The following is an 18,475-nucleotide window of genomic DNA, read 5'->3' as shown; positions in this document are numbered from 1 at the left end:
ATCCGCCTGCACAAATCCAGTTCCATGTGTTTAAGCCCTTGCAAAACTAGCTTGCTCAGTCTCGAAAACCAGAATGTTCTCAAATTCTACTCCTGAAGGTGCTTCTGCTTTCAGGACCACATTTGAACTTTCTTACTTTTTCTCTCTATTGCTCGCTCGCTGTGGAGGCGTTTGCTGTGTACAATACAATAATGCAGGAATAGTTTCTGTAAATATATTTTAAGAGCTGTACAATATTTAAATAAAGAATATAGTATTTATACTAATCTGCCTTGATGGATCTTGTTTTGATGTTTATTCGCATCTAATATCCTCAAGTACAATACCTTTCACAGGTACTTTTTTATATACAGAGACCCACAACTTTAACCTGGTACTCCATGGCAATTAAAGTTAATATAATTAAAAGGGTTATTTTATAATTCCTGTGATGCTTGCAGTGCATTAAGACCTTGATGCTGTTGCTGTATTGCATGCAACCGCTATTCACATTCTGTTCTTTAAGGATGGTGCTGACATTTTAACGTATGTATTTTATTTAATAGGGTGTGCAAAAAGAACAGTTACAAGGATACAACGATAAAGCAGAAGTGATATACATCCCTATAAGAACACAAATACTAATGGGAGACACTATCTTTATGCACCCAGTGCCTGGTTATTGCAGCAAGGTTTAATGACGGTTAGAAAGTCAGGGAGTCCTGGCCGATGATCTTCTCTCCTTCCTCCAGCTCCTCCTCGTTGTCACTGGCACACGCCAGGCTGGGCAGCACCAGGGCATTCTCTCCACGCTGCTGGGAGGAGACTGCGCCGAACAGCAGCGAGTGGAACTGCAGGGAACAGCAGAGAAACCCTTCAAGCAGAGCCGGCTCACTTGGATCTCTCTCACTCCATTCCAGCACAAGACCTTGGTCCAGCCACGTCTCTTAATAGCTGAACTTGACTATTTTAATGAAGCAAGGACCTTGGTGGATCAAGGTTCTGGTTTGGAATGGACTGAGAGATCATTAATGCTGCTCTTGCTGGTCACAATAACAAAAATGACTGCCTTGGTCTGTTTTTCAACTTCGCTGATAACTGTAGAATGGTTCCCTTCTATGGCAATCTACTCTTTCTGTTATGTTTTTTTTTGTTTTTCAGTCAACATAACCCTCCCTCTGTGCCAGACTACCTCATGTAATTTCACAGAACAGAATGTCCTTTTGCATTATTCTGGGTAGCTCGTGTTCTTTTTCTTTTAATCATTCCGTGACTAAATTACAACATTGAGCTTTTAAAGTGGGGCACCATCATTTAATAATTTGGAAAAGTTAAAAAAAAAAAACACAAAGCACAAACTTTTCCATAACTACATAACAAACTGCTGGGTTCACACACTACTTGGTTAAATACTGCATTGTAATGTAATCATGTGGTCTGGAGGGCATCATAACCACAGAGCAGAGCTCTGCCTTTGGCTGCTGCAGCCCAGTGTTTTCATTTCTAGCTGTGTGACTCATCTCTAATATCTCCAGATGTTCACAAGCCCAGGTTGCTGAAAACAACCATGCAGAGAGTAATCCCAGAGTTCAGGCAAGTCCATCTGTCCTGCCCAGTGCTGTTCCACATCCTCTTGTGCAGCTTAGGGATTACTTCCCTGCATCAACCTTGCTAAGCAATTTGATTGCCTGTACCTTGAGATGGAAAATGGCATGCTTGCTCTCAGGTTGGTGCTGACTCTACCCACAATTTCATGTGGAAGTGAAGGATAGAACAGTTTTCATTAATTGAGCATCTGCGGGTTAATAGAACTGGCTGATTTTTCGTTTGTGTATATATTACAGAGCAGGGTGGCTCAGTTTTGGTTTAATTAGATAGGAAGGTTTTGTGAATTGGTTTCTCTATTAATAGCTAATTGCGCAGTAGATTCAGGTTTGAAGCCTGTTTCAGTGCCCCTGTTTGCATTTAAAGTTTCAATTTGCGTTACCCTCTGCTTCTGCCATGAAGTGTGTCAGGCCGAACTGAGCTTGCATTCACTGGACACACTCAAGATCTGTTATTTTCTGACTTTTGCCTGAGGCTCAATCTCTGTCTAAGCAAAGCAGCAGAAAGGCAGCAACTGCTGCCGCATACTAGGGATAAATGAAAACAACTGCAGTTTGTTCCTCAATCAGGACTGCATGACGATCAAACCATTTTATTTATAATTTAATTTGCTCACATGTATTAGTAATGAACAACAGCCAGTGTCCCTACCAATAACAAGTTCACTACTGTATATTAATATTGAACTAGGAAAACACCACCAAACCCAATCCAATTTCACCCTCAGTCCGTATAGCACTCAGTAACTCACCCCGCTGTGACAGAACCCTCTTTATTTTGCTAAACCTGTAGGCACCCAGATAAAGAGGAAAGCAATTACTATATTGACGTCTTCATACTTTTTCAATCACACTACAGGCAGAAAGATGAATTAGTTTTAGAGATGATACTGCGAGAATCTGAGAGGCGGGACTGTCATGTGTTTTCCTATAGATACTCCATGACCTTCCAGCCAGGAGATGCTATTTGATAAACGTCAGCAGTAAGACCCGACCACACTGTGGGAATGGCAAGTATTTGGACTGGTTAACCGATATTCAATGGCAATGCCATGCTTCTATACTAAAGGGCAACAGCACAACTAATAGACACCCCTGTAAATGCTGATTAACATAAAGAGTAAAAGCAGTCCTTGAGTGTGCCCAAATTACGGTACCCCACCTTTTCAATGTACTGACACTGATGGGCTGAACTACCAAAGGCTCTATCTTGTGAACCACCAGTCCAATTTTTATCAGTGGTCTATACATTTTTAATTGTTATGTGATTCTACTTCACAAAGTAAGGATGGTCCTGTTTTTTGATGGTACCAACACACTAACTCCAGGAGAACCATGATTATAAAAGCACCCAGTCCTCACCTTGTTATGACCTACTGTAGCGGGTACCACCCCCACAGCCTCCTCCTGTATCTGATCCATGTGCACTCCAACACCATACTCAGACCAGTGACAGGCGATTACGTTTTCCCTTGCGGCTTTCCCATTGAAAATAGCACTGCCCTGGCTTGAGATTACCAGCTCTGCTTGAGGCAACTCAGGGATGTTGGTCTCCATGGCAATGCTGCCCTCGTGACCTGTGTGTGCCAGTTCAGCCAGCTCCATTTCACCAGCGAGGGGCACAGGGGGCTGAGTCATGACAGCGAGGGACCTGCAAGGTAATGAGAGCAGCTACTGTGGGCAGCTCATACATCCTCCCTGTGTGCGCAGCACTTAAATCAGAGCTGCGAGTTATAAATCACTGGCAGGCAAAACCATTGCCAGACTTAAGACTTCAAAACTAAATATAAATGAAAGCCCTTTAATTGGGAAAAATAATTCTGACTGGAGAAAATGGTTAAATATCCTGCCCAGACAACATTTTTCTAATCCCTTCAAATCTGGCTTATCCACTATCAAATCTTCTTACAAATTAGCCTTTTTCACTGATATGATTACTGACTTGGAGCAAGAGGGCTGTCCCTCCATTAAACACAGCCGCTAAACGTATGCATTATAAATGTATGCAATACCTGTTGGAACCTGAGACATGTGCACCAGTTTGGAATAGATCCAGAAGTGTATATTGTATCAACATTTCTGTACATCTGTTAGTGATATCCTAGTCTGTCACTGACGCCACACCGATGGCTTGCTAATTACTGTTTAGATTCACAACTAGTGTATTCTTCCAAAATATGTATTAGACTGCTTGTCTAGTGCTTTTTTTTTTTACAGTACACTGCTTTGCTACATACATAGAGGCTTGAAAGGGGAGGGCAAAATCAGTGGTTTCAACCATGTCTGCAAGAATAATGAGGTAATAAAAAGGTATGTAAGCAGCATTCTGTACAGTACTATCCTGCACCAAGGACACAAGCAGCAGAATACATGTGGTGTCATTACTTATATTACAGCTATGGGCTGCATACCTGTGGGGGATAATAACACATGCATATTGCTTAATCAATCCAAATTAATACCTCTGGTTTCTACATCATACCCTTAGACAACCGATGCAGGGAAACAAGTCTGTTGCAGCCTTTGTTGTAAGAATCCTAACTGGTACCAAATCCTCCAAACACATTCCCCCCATGCTGAAGTCCCTCCAATCAAGTTAAAGATACTGCAAGTCACACCTTGTGCTCATCCTTCACATCCTTTCTAAAGGCACTTTTAGCTTTAGATCAGGAGCACAGAATACATGCAAAAGTTTATTTCTAGGTTAAAAGAGTATTTGCTTAGCTTTGCATTTTCCACAGCAGTGCTTAAAGTTTACTTGCATTTGTAAAGCACTCTGAGAGTAGGGACACCTATTGATTACCAGGGCTGTAGTATATACACAACAAACTACAGGCCACTTTTATCAAGGTCTTCACACCAAAATAAAGTCTGCAGCGTTTGTGACAGGAAAATCCAAACTAGGGATGTTATATAACTTCAGTTTTTTAATTGTTTGTGCATTGTTTTATAAAATTAACAGTTGTATTTTACTTTTGCAAATATCAATGCAAGTTGTATAATGTGTTATCCTTGTTGTGTAATCCTTGGCCCAATGTGTCAGCTATCACAAAAAAAAAAAAAAATGCAGAATGGCCAGTACTAACCTTTCTTTCACAGAGTGAAATAAATAGAATGAGCTTGGAAAGAATAAGTGACATCATTGCTGGAAGGCTGCAGTGGGTAATGAAGCTTGCTGGGTACAACATCAGGCCAGCTATGCTAGACTGTTAGTTAATGCCATGCACTCTGGCACACAGCTTCAATACTGCTTCTTCAGGAACCTGAATTAGCTCAAACACACAATTCTGTCATGTATCAAATGGCAAACAGTCAACAGATTATTCCCGCTTCAGGTATTATTTAATAGGCTGTAAAAAGGGGACTTTTCAGTTGGTAGGTCATTGGCGAACATACTGGCTATACTATTGGCTTGTTTCTCTCTAGTACCACATGAGGACACTGCATGTGCGTGCACTGGTTTTACTTACCACGAAGCATCACTCTGCAGCTGAAATTTAAAGGGGAGAACTTATTGGGTCTTTTAACCATTTCAAGACCAGGCTTGTCACCTGTTATTAGCATTTTGTCAAAAAAAATAATTAAATCCTTAACCCTTTTTGGGATCTCGCTCTGCACGCCTAACCCAGGTGACCAGGAATTTTAAAGGCAAAACTCCACTTCTGGTATGTTTTAGTTTAACTACAACGCTGTTACTGCTGCTAGTGACAACATATAATACAAGTGATAAGACTGCAGGGACGGTACCTCTGTGTGGGCGTGCTTCTCAGAGACGCTGCTTGGCTCTCTGTATCAATCAGCGTGGCCAGGACAAAGTTAGCCTCCAGAACCATGTCATCAATACTGAAGGCGACAGGTCTGAAGTAAAAAAAAAAAAAAAAAAAAAGAACAATCCTTAAAATAAAAACAATCCTTAAAACAGTTCTTACATTTCTGTGAAAAGGGCCCATTTTGTCTAAACATTTACCAGAATAATGGGTTGGTTTGATCCACCTATGCACATGGATAAGCCAAAATTGGAGCATATCACAGCACTGGGGTGGTTGATGGAATCCAGGGGGATTCCCCAAAGTCCTGCTATAAAAATCCAGCTTTAGTTTATCCCTGTGGGAACATGCTGATCAAATTAACCCCAGCATTTCTTCGGTTTAATTCAGATTTTTGTAATAGTTCAGTGTTAGAAATGTTCTGACCTATAGTTTGCCGCACACTTGTTCCAGTTCTGTTGTAACTTTCCACACACATTGTAGTGTTACTGTTTTTATAATTATTATTTGTTTATTTAGCAGACGCCTTTATCCAAGGCGACTTACAGAGACTAATACAATAAAGCAACCGGTTTGGGAGCGTAAACCCGCATACACTCATTTCCACACACCCAAACTGCTTTGACTAAACAGCTATCTGTATCTATCTGTTCCCTCTGAAGTACCTGTACTTGTGTATTTTGTGCACGGTATAAATATATATGTTCTGAGTCCTGTGCAGATCTGATCAGATCATCATGGAAAAGCTAGTAAAAGCAAGAGAAACTTAATTTAAGGGCTGCCATATGACTAGTAAGTTGACTCTTATTTTGCTAATTCTTATGGACTTTTAAAAGCCTCTGTCCGTCCCTTTCACCCCTTTTATTTATTTATTTATTTTTTAGAAATGAACAGTTTCCACTCAACTAAAGTTGAACCCTGTAATGCAATTTTAGAAAGGTTTAGAGGTAATATATTGTATTTAATTAACAAGACCCCATTCCTTCTACCTAAACAATTAAAGACTGTGGCCCGCAACATGTAATATACCATTGGCCATTACAGGGTTAATAAAGTGTTTATCCACTGAGGTGAGTCAGAATGAGAAACAAGCCACTACCTGGTTGAGAACAGATCCAGTACAATATATTTCTCACTTACAGGAATGCAGTAACACCGATTCTACATGCCTCTGGGATCTGTTCTTCTGAACCTCACCTAGACTGTCAGCAACCTGATACTGTGCCATAACTTGTTTGAAAAAACAAAACAAAACATGCTTTGTAACCAAATAGGAAATGCTGCATTACTATTTAAAATGGGATGTATGTTACTGTGTTATATTACTGTGCTGTTTACAGTTTATTACAGTCACACAAGAAACAAAAATGGTTCCTTTCAAAATTATTTAAAAAATAACTCATAAAAATGAGTAGGTTTTTAATATCTGCCACAATTAATACATAACTTCTATTTATAAAGAGAAATTCATTGAACGCTGCACTCTTTTTCACGTTAAAAAAAGCACTGTAATGGAAAGGAGTTCTTACTAAAATGCATGGAATCCTGTATCTGGAACTTATAATTATGTAACAGGAAGCACTGTGTCGGGTGATGCAGCTTGTGTTATGGATAATGCTGACCCCTTCGGGTGAGACAAGGCAATGGGATATTAGCACAACTACCTTCCCATTTGAAGGGTCTGACTACTCTTTTGTACAGTGGTTAAGGCAGCAATAAATTAGCTTTAAATTAATTCAATAGGATATATTAGATTAGTTCAGAGCTGCACTAACCTAAGCACCCTGGTGGCCAGTCATGCACTTCACTCCAGTTTTAACTAAATACAGCAAGAACCTCCGGTACTGAGATAGTTCACGAGACACCACAGCCTTTTAATAAGGTGCCCCATATAGTTACAAGTGAATATAAATGGATTCTTTAATGGAATGGAATGGCACTGAGTGTTCTGTTCTGCTTTAATAAGATTCTAATACTGTAGGGTCACTGCAGTTGCCAAGCTGCCTTGGCATTTAGACACTCTGCTCTCTAGTATGAGTCTCAGCACCGGGCTTCAGCACTTGATCCCAATGTGGAGAGCTGCCAGTTCTCAGGCTAGAGCTCACTGGGTCACGGGGTTCATCCTCTCCCTTTAAAGAGAGTGAGGTGGGGATAAACAACATGACTATACAGCGCAAAAAAGAGAACGTAGGTTTTTAATCAAAAGCAGCTGGTGATGTTACAAACAACGAGTTAAGATTGGGTCTCAGTTGCTTTTCATGTTTAAAAATATATTAATTTAAATGTTATTATCCTTTTTGCTAAAATGGTCCTATTGGCGCATAAGATACAGGGCACTTGCTCAGAACAATAACATACACCCCCCTAAGTGCAACCAATATTTAACCAATCAAATATTTGTATTGTTTTCAGAAAACGTGCCTCTGTCCTTGCACTTGTTGCTAAATAGAGCCCATGGATTCAGTGGTATATGTTATTGCACTGCAGCTACAAAACAAAATGTTAAGATTCCTACTTTCCTGATGTTCCAAAGTGGATGGATACAGCCAGGCCAGTGGACTCTGCGAAGGACAGCAAACCCTGCAAACACAAACAGCACGTTGAATGTCATGCTTTACGCTTGACATTGCTGAATGAGACTGCAACTTGCTATTTTACTGCATGCAGTATATTTAAGCATTTTGCATTTCTCTTTCTGTCCACCATGGAGAAAACAAACACTGTGAAAGGTAAGATAAAGTGATGCAGCACTTACGCCTTATTAAGAAACTACCACCAGTATTTCTTAAAAGAAATAAAAATATTTTTTCTGTGCATAAGATTGTGATGTGTACACACTGTAACAGTGTATTTATGTTTTACTTTTTAGTGTGAAAGGGCACACGGGTTTATTTTTAAAACGGACATTGTTGTGCTATCACAAGTCTGGCAGCAAGCTGTGTCTTACTTTACCAAGCACTATAACTCACTGGGACAGGTATATCACTGAGTCTGCCTGGCTGATCAGGGAGGCGGTTTTAGTGAACACATACTGTATACCCTGGATCAATTTATGAACTTGTGTATCAGTATATACTGTGCAATTATCAGGAGATGTTACAGGGGTTGGACAACAAATCACAAACATATACTGTCAATAGTGTGACCGGTTCACCAGGGCAGCAAAGACGGGCCTGATTCAACATGACATGTCTGCAGACACAATATGCTACTTTAAATTGGATCAGCTTGTTCTCCAGAATGGCCTATATAGTTAACACTTTTGGAGGCTGTCGATTGTGAAACAGCAATAACTTGTGGGCAGCCTTTGATACGGCACAGCACCTGCCAATGGACTCCCTACTATCATCCCTGCATCAGAGTGGCAATTCTGCTGTCTTGCTCATTGTGTTTAAAACTGACTGACAACAGCAAGATGCTGCTTTTATACAGGTCGGGGTAGTTAAATAAGGTACAATCTATTTACACTAAGTGTGTTCTACATATTGCATTTTTTTTCTCTAGTTCAATTCGATAACTGGATCCCTAAAGCTGAGCCTGGGCAGGCACCCCTGTCCTGGCCGGGCACCGCACTGGTAGTGGTTGCTGAAGCAAGGAGGTGAATGAAGGTAATTTTCCTTTCTAATCCACAGGAGAGCAAAGGTCAATGCAGCGCTCCGTGGGCCTGGGCTTTACTTTTGAATCCTCAAACGGTATTTTATTGTGGGTAGTGCTCACATTTTACCCTTTACATCTCCAACTTTTACATAACCAAAAAAATAAATCACCAGAGCAATTCCGTGTCAGCGTGTTTTTCTTCCTCATCAGCATTCCCATGTTCGAAGTCTAAATGAGGAAGAACATACAGTTCGTGACCCAGCTGTCCACCTTGTTATTGGGCTGGTCTTGACCTGGGTGCCTGAACATGATATTGTACATGTCCTTCTGAAAGACCCGGCCACAAATATACCTCAATAAAAACCAACACCAAGGAACAAATCATATATCATGAGAGCTGTGGCTTTGTTCCAAAAATCTCTCACCCTCAGCTCCTTCAGGCAGAAGGTTACTTCTGAATCCACTCCAACTTGGAAGTAGTCAAATTCGTCTGGGTTCAGACTAATTTCTGTGTGCATCACCTTGGTTAAGTCTGCATGAGACATACAGATTTACATTCAAACAGGTAGGGCTTAAAAAACAGAATGATGTGGCACAAAATGCCAAGTAGATGCCATGCCTGCATTTAACTACTGTAGTTTAGTTTAACTTTTGTTAAACTAAACTACAGTATATTGGCTACACCAGCTTGTTTCTATTCTATACTATACCATTCCATTGTATTGTGTGTTATATTACACTACACTATAAGTTAATGAGTCATGTGTAGGGCGTCTCTTATTGTATGAGAGAGGTCACCTTGTGATTTATACTGTACAATACTATACTATAGAATTGGTGGAGTCAACAAAGTTTTAAGGTCAAGGTCATAGCCAGTGACTTTCTGACTGCATCAACTACCATTAGAAACCAGCACTGTAATTTAACTGAAATATTTTTAGAGACTGCTATATGAAAGAAAAATAATTATTAAAACTCATTATGGGAATGACAGGACATCATAAAAAAAGTAATAGAAAATGACATTAAAATTGCATTTGAAATGATGTATTATTTAACATTTTAAAAATAGACTTAAAGAAACTTTGGTCTAGATATTGTCTTGAGTATGACACCACCAGCAAGTACAGCACTGTACCCCCAGTATCATGCAGGGCACTTTCTACTGATCAGGCCCAACCATGCTTATTCTCCGAGATCCCAAATGGCACAGACTGGAATAACCCATATTACTATACCACCCACTAACAACAAGTCATCTGCTAAACAATGCATTCCCTGGGTTAATAAGGGACATGGGGCAACTGCTTACATAAACCCACATTATAAGGCAATGTAAATGTATCAGATCAATTCTAACCTGTTTCCTCCTCAAAGTAATTCCTGAAGCTGACTTTTACTGGAGTCACTGCAAGGGTGATTTCCTCCTGCCACACTGGAAAGTGCATTACTACATCCCCTAGAAGTCTGAGGGCAGAAGGACATTATAGACTAGGGTACTGTACTGTACCCTGTATGCATATTGTCAAACAACGATGACCTAAAGATGAACTCCCTTAAATAGACTTATATTTTAAAAAGTTGTATATTCTTGTAGAAATGTGAAAAAAGGGACCCCCCCTTGTTTACCTTTAACTACTATTTTCTAAAACAGTGCAATCAGCTGCCCCAGAGCAAACGAGAAGTGAAAAACAAGTGTGTTTCACACAAGAGCAGTAAAGCAGTTCAACACAACTACTGCTTTACTGCTTTCTTGAAAACTATGAGAAATCACAACTGGCAAGTTATTTTCAAAGGAGTTCAGCTTTAATTGAACTGATTTCATAACTTCTTTGAGTCGGCACTCAGTCAGGTTTCCCATTACACTGTACAAGCCATCAGAGTCAAAGCTCTCCTTCTCACCGTGCCTGTGCTTTCAGCGCATTGGGGCACATGTTTCTGGGAAACACCGCTTGAAGGGACTCGCACTCCTGAAACCCTAGGTTATGAGTTTTGGTAATTCCTGAAATATAAGACAGTAGTTAATATAATATTACTAACATATAACACATTTTGTTCCACCACTGTGTCTACAGCACCCTCTACTGTCTGCATCATGATATCAGCAGATCAGCTCTCCCTTCCGTTTAAAGCTGAAATGCCCCACACTGATGTTAATTTTTACACTAAAACACAATTCCTTGGTATAGCATTCTGTGCACACCCTGCTTCATAGAGAATCAGATCTTGTTTGTTCATATTGTTTATACTCCCCAAAAGTTATTTTTTGTTGCAGACACAAAATCTTCCTTTTCCCTTAAAACCTCTCCTGAATGCCACTCTGCGCAGCAAACAGGCACGCATCCGTACTGTTACCACTTGCAGCAACAGGAGGTTATAAACAGCATCTTGAAGTTCTGTTACAGTTCAGATTACCTTTATTTCCACATGGCAGTCGTGTTACACTGATAGCAATTTACAGAGAAACACCAGCAGTGTTGATTTTTTGTTATATGAAAAAAGGGGACCTACGACACATTTAATCATTTACACTACCTAATTCAGCCCCAATACTTCTTGGAGGGTACACAGAATTTTTTTGGATGTCTGTATCTATCTATCCATACCAAGAGTTTTATTCTGCCTACCATGTCTGCAGGAGAACTGGAAAACCACATGGCTATCCCTGAAGTTAATACATATTTTGCATCTTTCTACGTTTCTTTCAATAGTTGCCAGGCACCTGAAGATAGGCAGAACTGACTGGAAAAAAGGGGAAAGAGCACCAGTGATTTAAAGACCATACACACACACAGCTGTGCTATTTAAATTCCTAATAATGCTAACTTATTATTATACTATTCCTACTGTGTGCACATCACACAAAACTAGGAGTTATTATTAATTACTGTTGTAAACTCTTTGAAAACAAGGCAGGAATGTCATGCTTTTCACAACTCTTCATTCACTCACTCGCTTCTTTGCTGAACATTCCTCAAGGTTAGCGAGCATTTGTTAAAAACGTGAACAGCCTCTTTGGGTACAGTCAGAAAAGGTCAATAAAAAGTTCAAGTTTTGTCAACACGACTGGGGTCAATTCCTTTTATTCAATTGCAATTCCATTTCCAATTCATTTTTAAAATCAAAGCAAGGACTTGGGATTCGAATTGGAATTGTACAGTGGGCAGATATGCCAGTTTCACATGGACCTGCTAGGTACCTTCATTGTCAACTTGCACTTGAGCACTGGCTCCACATCTCCCTGGTCCCGGGGCTGCTGGGTCGTCACCTTGCTGTAGTGCTGAAAGAACAGCGGAGAGAACAGGAAGCAGGCATATGCAGACCTGGAGGAATTCACTGACCTCACCGCAAGCTGACAGAGAGTGTGAGAGCGGGCAGGGACAAACAATACTGTATTACAATTCTGTTTCTAACAATCTGTCAAATCTGTTTATTATGTACTGTGTATCATATCACCTTACCAGACTGTACTCAAAGGGTTAATACAGATATACATCTTGCAACACAATATTTATCAGAAAGGCATAGCCATTCACAGGGATTTTGCTTACTCCTTTTTCCAACGGGTCAAGCCATAGATCCTCTCCGACCCGAGAAAGAGAATGGATAGCTTTTCCAAATGCTGTCAACAAGGCATAAAAGAGCAAGAAATGACTCAAGAGTTCTGGCTTAAGGGGAACAAAGTATGTAATGTGACAATGACATTCCCTCCTCACCAGGATGCGTTAACGTTATAGCTCGACTTTGTGTTATTTTGAAGTTTACTGAAATCAGATGCCGTACTTAAAGACTTAAGGTAAAAGAAATGCAGTTCAACACAACATTTTAACCAAACTCGTCATATCTCATTGAAATACAATTCCCTTTGTCACTAGGCTGTAACTCACACCACCTCCAACTTACTCGTTCAATAATTACCTTTTACATTACTTCCAGCTAGTACACATTTCATGTTACAATTGTATTTGAAGATTTTTTTTCTCCTCGCGTAAAAACTGTTTTTTTGGAGGGGTGGGGGGGGGGTCTTTATTTACCGAAAATTTCAGTTTTTTTGTGCTAAATAGTAAACGTTAAGGAAAACAAAAAACTATATAAACTAAAACATCGCTGGTTTGTAAAGCATTTTATATAAATAACAACCCTGACACTGAGAGGTGACAAATTGTCGTTTCTTCAAGAGCGGGAATCACTGCAGTCGAAAGGTTGGCTGGGAAATGTAGTTTTATTCTCTATAAGTAGTCGCGCCCTTGACTGTGCGAAAAGTACTCACAGTAAACAATTTGAATTTGTGTTGTTTTGTTATATATCCCTATTATAAAGTGTATAACAGCAATATAAGCATACTGGAGTAATTCAGAAAAAAATTGAAAATTATTTTTGTTTAACCTCTAGTAGTACAAACTCAGCACATCTACTAAAATATCAAATGTTCCAATTACACAAATGCAGTCAGTATTTAATGAACGACAGCTACGCAGTCAAAAGGACTGCGACACGATGCGGTCCTTCGCATAGCAAATAGTGAAGCTGCACACAGAGACGTCTGCGCCTGGAGCATCGCATTCATCTGTGACAAAAGTATTTAGTAAAATGGACAAACTTAGTTGCCGTAGTGAGGGTCTGGTCTCTGCACGGTGATTGGTTGCTGACTGTCACGGGACGGAGTGCAGGGATTTCATTTCTGTGGTGAAAAAAAAGCCTCTTCCTGAATTACACAGACGGGATTAAAGATGGTAAGGATAGAAATTATAAAGCGTGAGACAGCGTTTACATCGGCAGTGTAAGGGTTTTCGGTAAATACAAACCACACTTTGCATGCACGCTAGATATAGATATAGATATATTTTAACGCTAAAGCTTCGAGGTAGTGGGAAATGTTTCCCGGCCTGCTCTGCTGTTGTATGGTCTCTGGGTGTTGAACTGTCACATGACGAGCAAAAAAAAGTAGAAAAAAACGAAATGCATCAGCAGTATATTCCCTAAAAAATCGAACCATTAACTGTGGTTTTACTATTTTTGTATTTATTTTTTCTGTTTCCCCTCACCATTTTGCTTAACCATTTTTAGTTCATCCCTTTTTTTTTTTTTTACATTATTATGTTATTACTGATGTAAGGTTTTGTTTTGACTTCATATAAAACTCTTCAACGTGTATCCAGCGAATTGCATGTAGTTGCATTATCAAAGCTGCGATCCATTCAATGAAAACATAGTGACGTGCTAATACTGGGTCGAGTTCAGCATCCCTTGAAGAAAATACGTATTTTTTTCTGAAAAGAAAATGGTAAGGGTAGGCTAGGACAGAACCAAGGCCACAGCAAGAAGCACGATTAACTTAACATCTGTTGTTAACATACAATAAGCAGTTTGATTTTAATGTAATTCAATGTAATCGATTACTAGAGTTCCTGAAATGGCTTGTTAATACATTTCTTTATCAAGTAAAAGCATTCGTTATGCGGTAGAATGCATGTACACTAATGGTAATGCAAAGAATAGTGTAACGGAATGTATTACTAATTCACATAAGCATACTGTGACCTGAACTTGTCACTTTCTAGGCAAAAACAAAACGCCGCTAATACCTGAATTTTTAAACTTATTTCTTAAAATAAATAGTATGAATATGTGCTGCTACCACTACAGTATATCTTGAACGAGAGACTTCTGGGAAGCAGTGTTTTGTGAAAGCCTGTTCTACAATCAAATTAACCAAATACATAACAGAATAATCACGTTGTACACTTTATTATTCTTAACATTAAGTATTTAATTTGTTGCCATCTAACACTTGCTTTTTAAATGTTGCTATTAATTTTTATTTCTTCATGTATTTTCTGTTGTTTCATCTCTCTCTTTTTGTTAACCCTCTGATCATGTTTCACCTTGTCCCACTGTCTCCAATCAACCTCTTCATTGCATTCAGGCTGGCCACAGAGTAAGTTCCCTGTCTTTGAACCTCTTACTGCCCTTGCTGATGGAGGCTGGGCTTGCAGAGTGGTGGTGTGGCTCATATTAACACGCGGGGGTACATGTGTTTAAATGATGCTTAGATTTTTTTGTACAGTAGTAGGGTCATCTATGGTATATAAAAGGCACAGTAAAACTGTTTTTAATAAATGGTAAGAATTTGTCTAGGCTACACTTAACCAACTACAAAAACTGAGTCCAGTAAAAAAGTTATTGAAAACCGAGGTTTGTCGATGTTCAAAATAGAAGTGTTTCTTTTTTTAAACAGTTCACTATGCCAGAAGACCACCCAGTTATAGTCAGTTTTCATTTACACCCTGCATCCTAACTGTTCGGCATCCCTTTAAATGTGTTCCATGTTTTAGTCCTGCATCATTCTTCAGTTCTATCTAGTTTCTTACCCCCCTGCATTTCACTGACACACTCCCTTTAGTGTCTTTGGAGCTCTTTGGAAATTGAGCAGCAGAAAAGCCCAATTTACTACAAACAAGTACCCATTTTAACAGCTCATTGGTATAAGACAGCGTGGTATCGATTTTTAATAGCCTAATGTTATTCAGTAGGTAAAGACTGTGTTTATAATGGGATCAGATTTAAAGCAATAGATGATCCTGTGCTGCTTCCATTCATGACATTTCTATTTCAATGATGCTTCCCTACAAAACCTCTACTTTGCACTCAGTCTGAACAATGTACCAGCAGTTATCATGCTATCGTTTCCAAACCCCGATCTCCCGACCTGGGTTCAAGACGGCACAGATTGAAAGGGTTTCAGTAAGGTCTGTTATCCAGAAGTTATCACTTTTGATCCTCATGAATTCATAGTAATGTGCATTTATTCACCTGCCAACCAAGCACCTACTGCCAGTCCTCGTTACCCCTGCAGGGATGGAAATAAGACTCATAACCGTTTCATCCCTTCTGGGTTTTGCTAAAAGCTTAATTAGCCACAGTGTATAGGTAACGAGCTCAGGTGTGTCTGATTAAAGTTCTAGTAAAAGCACACCTGCATCTATCAAATTAAACTGTGTTACCCACTGTGAAGTAGAACAGGTAGGGTATTAAAGATAACATTTACAGGTGGTAAACAATGCATTTATGATAAACTGCTCAGCACTTTTTCACAGTTAATAGTTTTGGGTAAGCATCACTAGCTATCTAAATCTCAGTTCCTTGCATTCAGGTTGCCTAGCTTTAGTCTGTTTAGATTTTAACCATCCCTTCTCTCTCTCTAAGCATTACCTTTTAAAACAGTTCTCTATTTACTTATTCACTTTAGTGATGCATGCTTTTCTGTTTGGGGTGAATGCTATCGGATGTAATATCTAATCTATAAACGGTAATGAAAATGTTCTTGTGACATTAAAAGAACAGAACAAAGTTATTTAACTGCTAACATCATATTTATTACAAAAACTTACATACAAATGTAGATAAGTAACTATGAATTTGATCTGAACCGTATGAGAGTCTATTCATTTGATCTAAATACCGCTGGAACAATTCGCTTTTGAGTGCCAGGGTTATGAAAATCTAACAGAGCATGTGTGTCTCTCTTAGTATTTCTGTCTGTATAAATCTATTAAATGCCAGAGAGAGTATGTAGATCTTGCAGCTGTTAGAATCTATTGAATAGCCTCGGTGATCTTAAATAAAGAATATTTGAGCTTGTTTTGTTTCCTTGTCGGAGCAGTGGCTTGTGTTTTCAGCTGCCGAATGCGCTTCCTTCACTGTGCTTGCTAACTCCCCTGTGTGTTTCCTGTAAGTTGGTACTGGTGCTTGGAGACCTTCACATCCCCCATCGATGCAACGCTCTGCCAGCCAAGTTCAAGAAGCTGCTGGTCCCAGGGAAGATCCAGCACATCCTCTGCACCGGTAACCTCTGCACCAAGGAGAGCTACGACTATCTCAAGACGCTGGCCGGGGACGTCCACATTGTCAGAGGAGACTTTGACGAGGTTTGTCCCTTTATGCACAGATTCCTAGTACCCCTTTTTCTTACCAAATAAATGCAATGATGCTTCCAAGTATAGTCTTTGATTTTTATTGGACACGCTAGTAATGTAGAGAACCGCTTATCCAATTGTGGGGAAACTTGTCATTAACTTTTAATTTATATCAGAATCTGGGGATACATGGAGGAACGTGGCCATCTGCACTGAATGCAACCCTTGCATGTACATACAGTTGTGGCCATCTGTTGGCGCCAGTTACCTCTAGTGCATAATAGCTATTATTTTGTATTTGTAGACGTGGCGGGGGGGTGTATGTTACTAACATGCAAATTGTTTTCCATTCATTAAAATGTTGCAAAGAGTGCTGTCTCTCTTCATTGTGTGTGTCTGGTGGTTTTTAGTAAGCTGAAGAATTGCAATTGGGAATGTCTCATTCTATGGCCGGCATGTTTGACTTGCAGAACTTGAACTACCCAGAGCAGAAGGTGGTGACGGTGGGCCAGTTTAAGATCGGATTGATTCACGGGCACCAGGTCATTCCCTGGGGAGACCTGGCCAGCCTGGCTCTATTACAGAGGCAGCTGGATGTGGACATTCTCATTTCTGGACACACCCACAAATTCGAGGCCTTTGAAAACGAGAACAAATTCTACATCAACCCAGGATCTGCCACAGGGGCTTACAGTGCGCTGGAAAGGTTGGTAGAGCACAGTGTGTGAACCTCCGACTGATTCCTCGCCTCCTGTCTCTATCCATAACACCAGCTGAGGTTTTCCAGGAACAAGCAATATTCTCAGATGGTTCTATTTCATTCATTCAGATTTCCATTTCATGCATAGTAAGAATTCTGTATAACGGAAGACAAGACTACCATTGTTACAGTTTTAAAATGTATCCGCATCGTGATCACTAGCCAGTTTTAAAATGTTAAAGGATGTCATTTTTGCCTTTGCTATCAGATCTAGAGGTCTTTTCAATTCATTTAAATACAACCACCATTCAAATCCTTAAAATCCAACCCTCACTGGCGTACATATTTTTACAGACCGAAGTACACTAAAGAGACTCTTTCGAAATGGTTGCTTGCGCTCAAAATATGCCTCTCTTTTCCAGCAACATCATCCCGTCGTTTGTATTGATGGATATCCAGGCGTCGACCGTTGTAACGTATGTGTACCAGCTCATTGGGGACGATGTCAAAGTGGAAAGAATCGAGTACAAGAAGCTGTAAAGAAGGCGCGGTGATGGGTCCCTTTGTACTGTCTCATTCCTTTCATCTTGCAGCTCAACCACCGAGTTTCAACGCTACAACTGTATTATACATGTTTTGCTAACATTAAAAAAAGATATATAAATATTCACTGTCATTTTTATTTAGCAGCAGAGTGCTGCTGTTAGTTTGTTTGAAGAATTGTACAATAATGCAACATGGTTTGTTTGAAAAAAAAAGTTTAGTCATGTAAATATTCTCTTAAATCCCATTATTAACTACTGGAAAGATATCGTTTAGAAATGCCGCATGGAACATTAGAGGACTTCATTTGCCCCAATGTACTGATGTTGTAATAAAACTTCATTCGTGTTTGATTTGTTTTGTTATTTT

At 39.7% G+C, this 18,475-nt stretch overlaps 2 protein-coding genes across 3 annotated transcripts; one reads left to right on the top strand and one right to left on the bottom strand.

Annotated features, from left to right (window-relative positions):
• Window positions 1-175: 175 nt before the first annotated feature.
• On the bottom strand, window positions 176-13,136 carry LOC117427589 (cell cycle checkpoint control protein RAD9A-like). The gene is made up of 11 exons (XM_058994683.1): window positions 12,866-13,136; window positions 12,499-12,569; window positions 12,147-12,299; window positions 11,575-11,689; window positions 10,850-10,949; window positions 10,308-10,414; window positions 9,373-9,479; window positions 7,866-7,930; window positions 5,331-5,441; window positions 2,946-3,234; window positions 176-830 (listed from the first exon to the last, which is right to left on the bottom strand). The coding sequence occupies exons 1-11, from the start codon at window positions 12,897-12,899 to the stop codon at window positions 684-686; spliced, it is 1,299 nt and encodes a 432-aa protein (XP_058850666.1). The 5' UTR covers window positions 12,900-13,136; the 3' UTR covers window positions 176-683.
• Window positions 13,137-13,471: 335 nt separating this feature from the next.
• LOC117427198 (vacuolar protein sorting-associated protein 29) lies at window positions 13,472-18,459 on the top strand. Of its 2 annotated transcripts, XM_058994686.1 has the most exons (5): window positions 13,472-13,680; window positions 14,874-14,885; window positions 16,684-16,875; window positions 17,334-17,569; window positions 17,986-18,459. In XM_058994686.1, exons 1-5 carry the CDS (start codon window positions 13,678-13,680, stop codon window positions 18,101-18,103), a joined length of 561 nt encoding a protein of 186 aa, XP_058850669.1. In that variant the 5' UTR covers window positions 13,472-13,677; the 3' UTR covers window positions 18,104-18,459. The 2 variants fall into 2 exon arrangements, with proteins under 2 accessions (XP_058850669.1, XP_058850670.1); XM_058994687.1 differs by lacking the exon at window positions 14,874-14,885 and having other exon boundaries at window positions 13,477-13,680.
• The last annotated feature ends 16 nt before the right edge of the window (window positions 18,460-18,475 follow it).

This window comes from Acipenser ruthenus, chromosome 21, assembly GCF_902713425.1.
Source record: "Acipenser ruthenus chromosome 21, fAciRut3.2 maternal haplotype, whole genome shotgun sequence".
Lineage (NCBI taxonomy): Eukaryota > Metazoa > Chordata > Actinopteri > Acipenseriformes > Acipenseridae > Acipenser > Acipenser ruthenus.
Note: the sequence above shows the minus strand (reverse complement) of the source record. Positions and strands in the feature narration are given on the sequence as shown.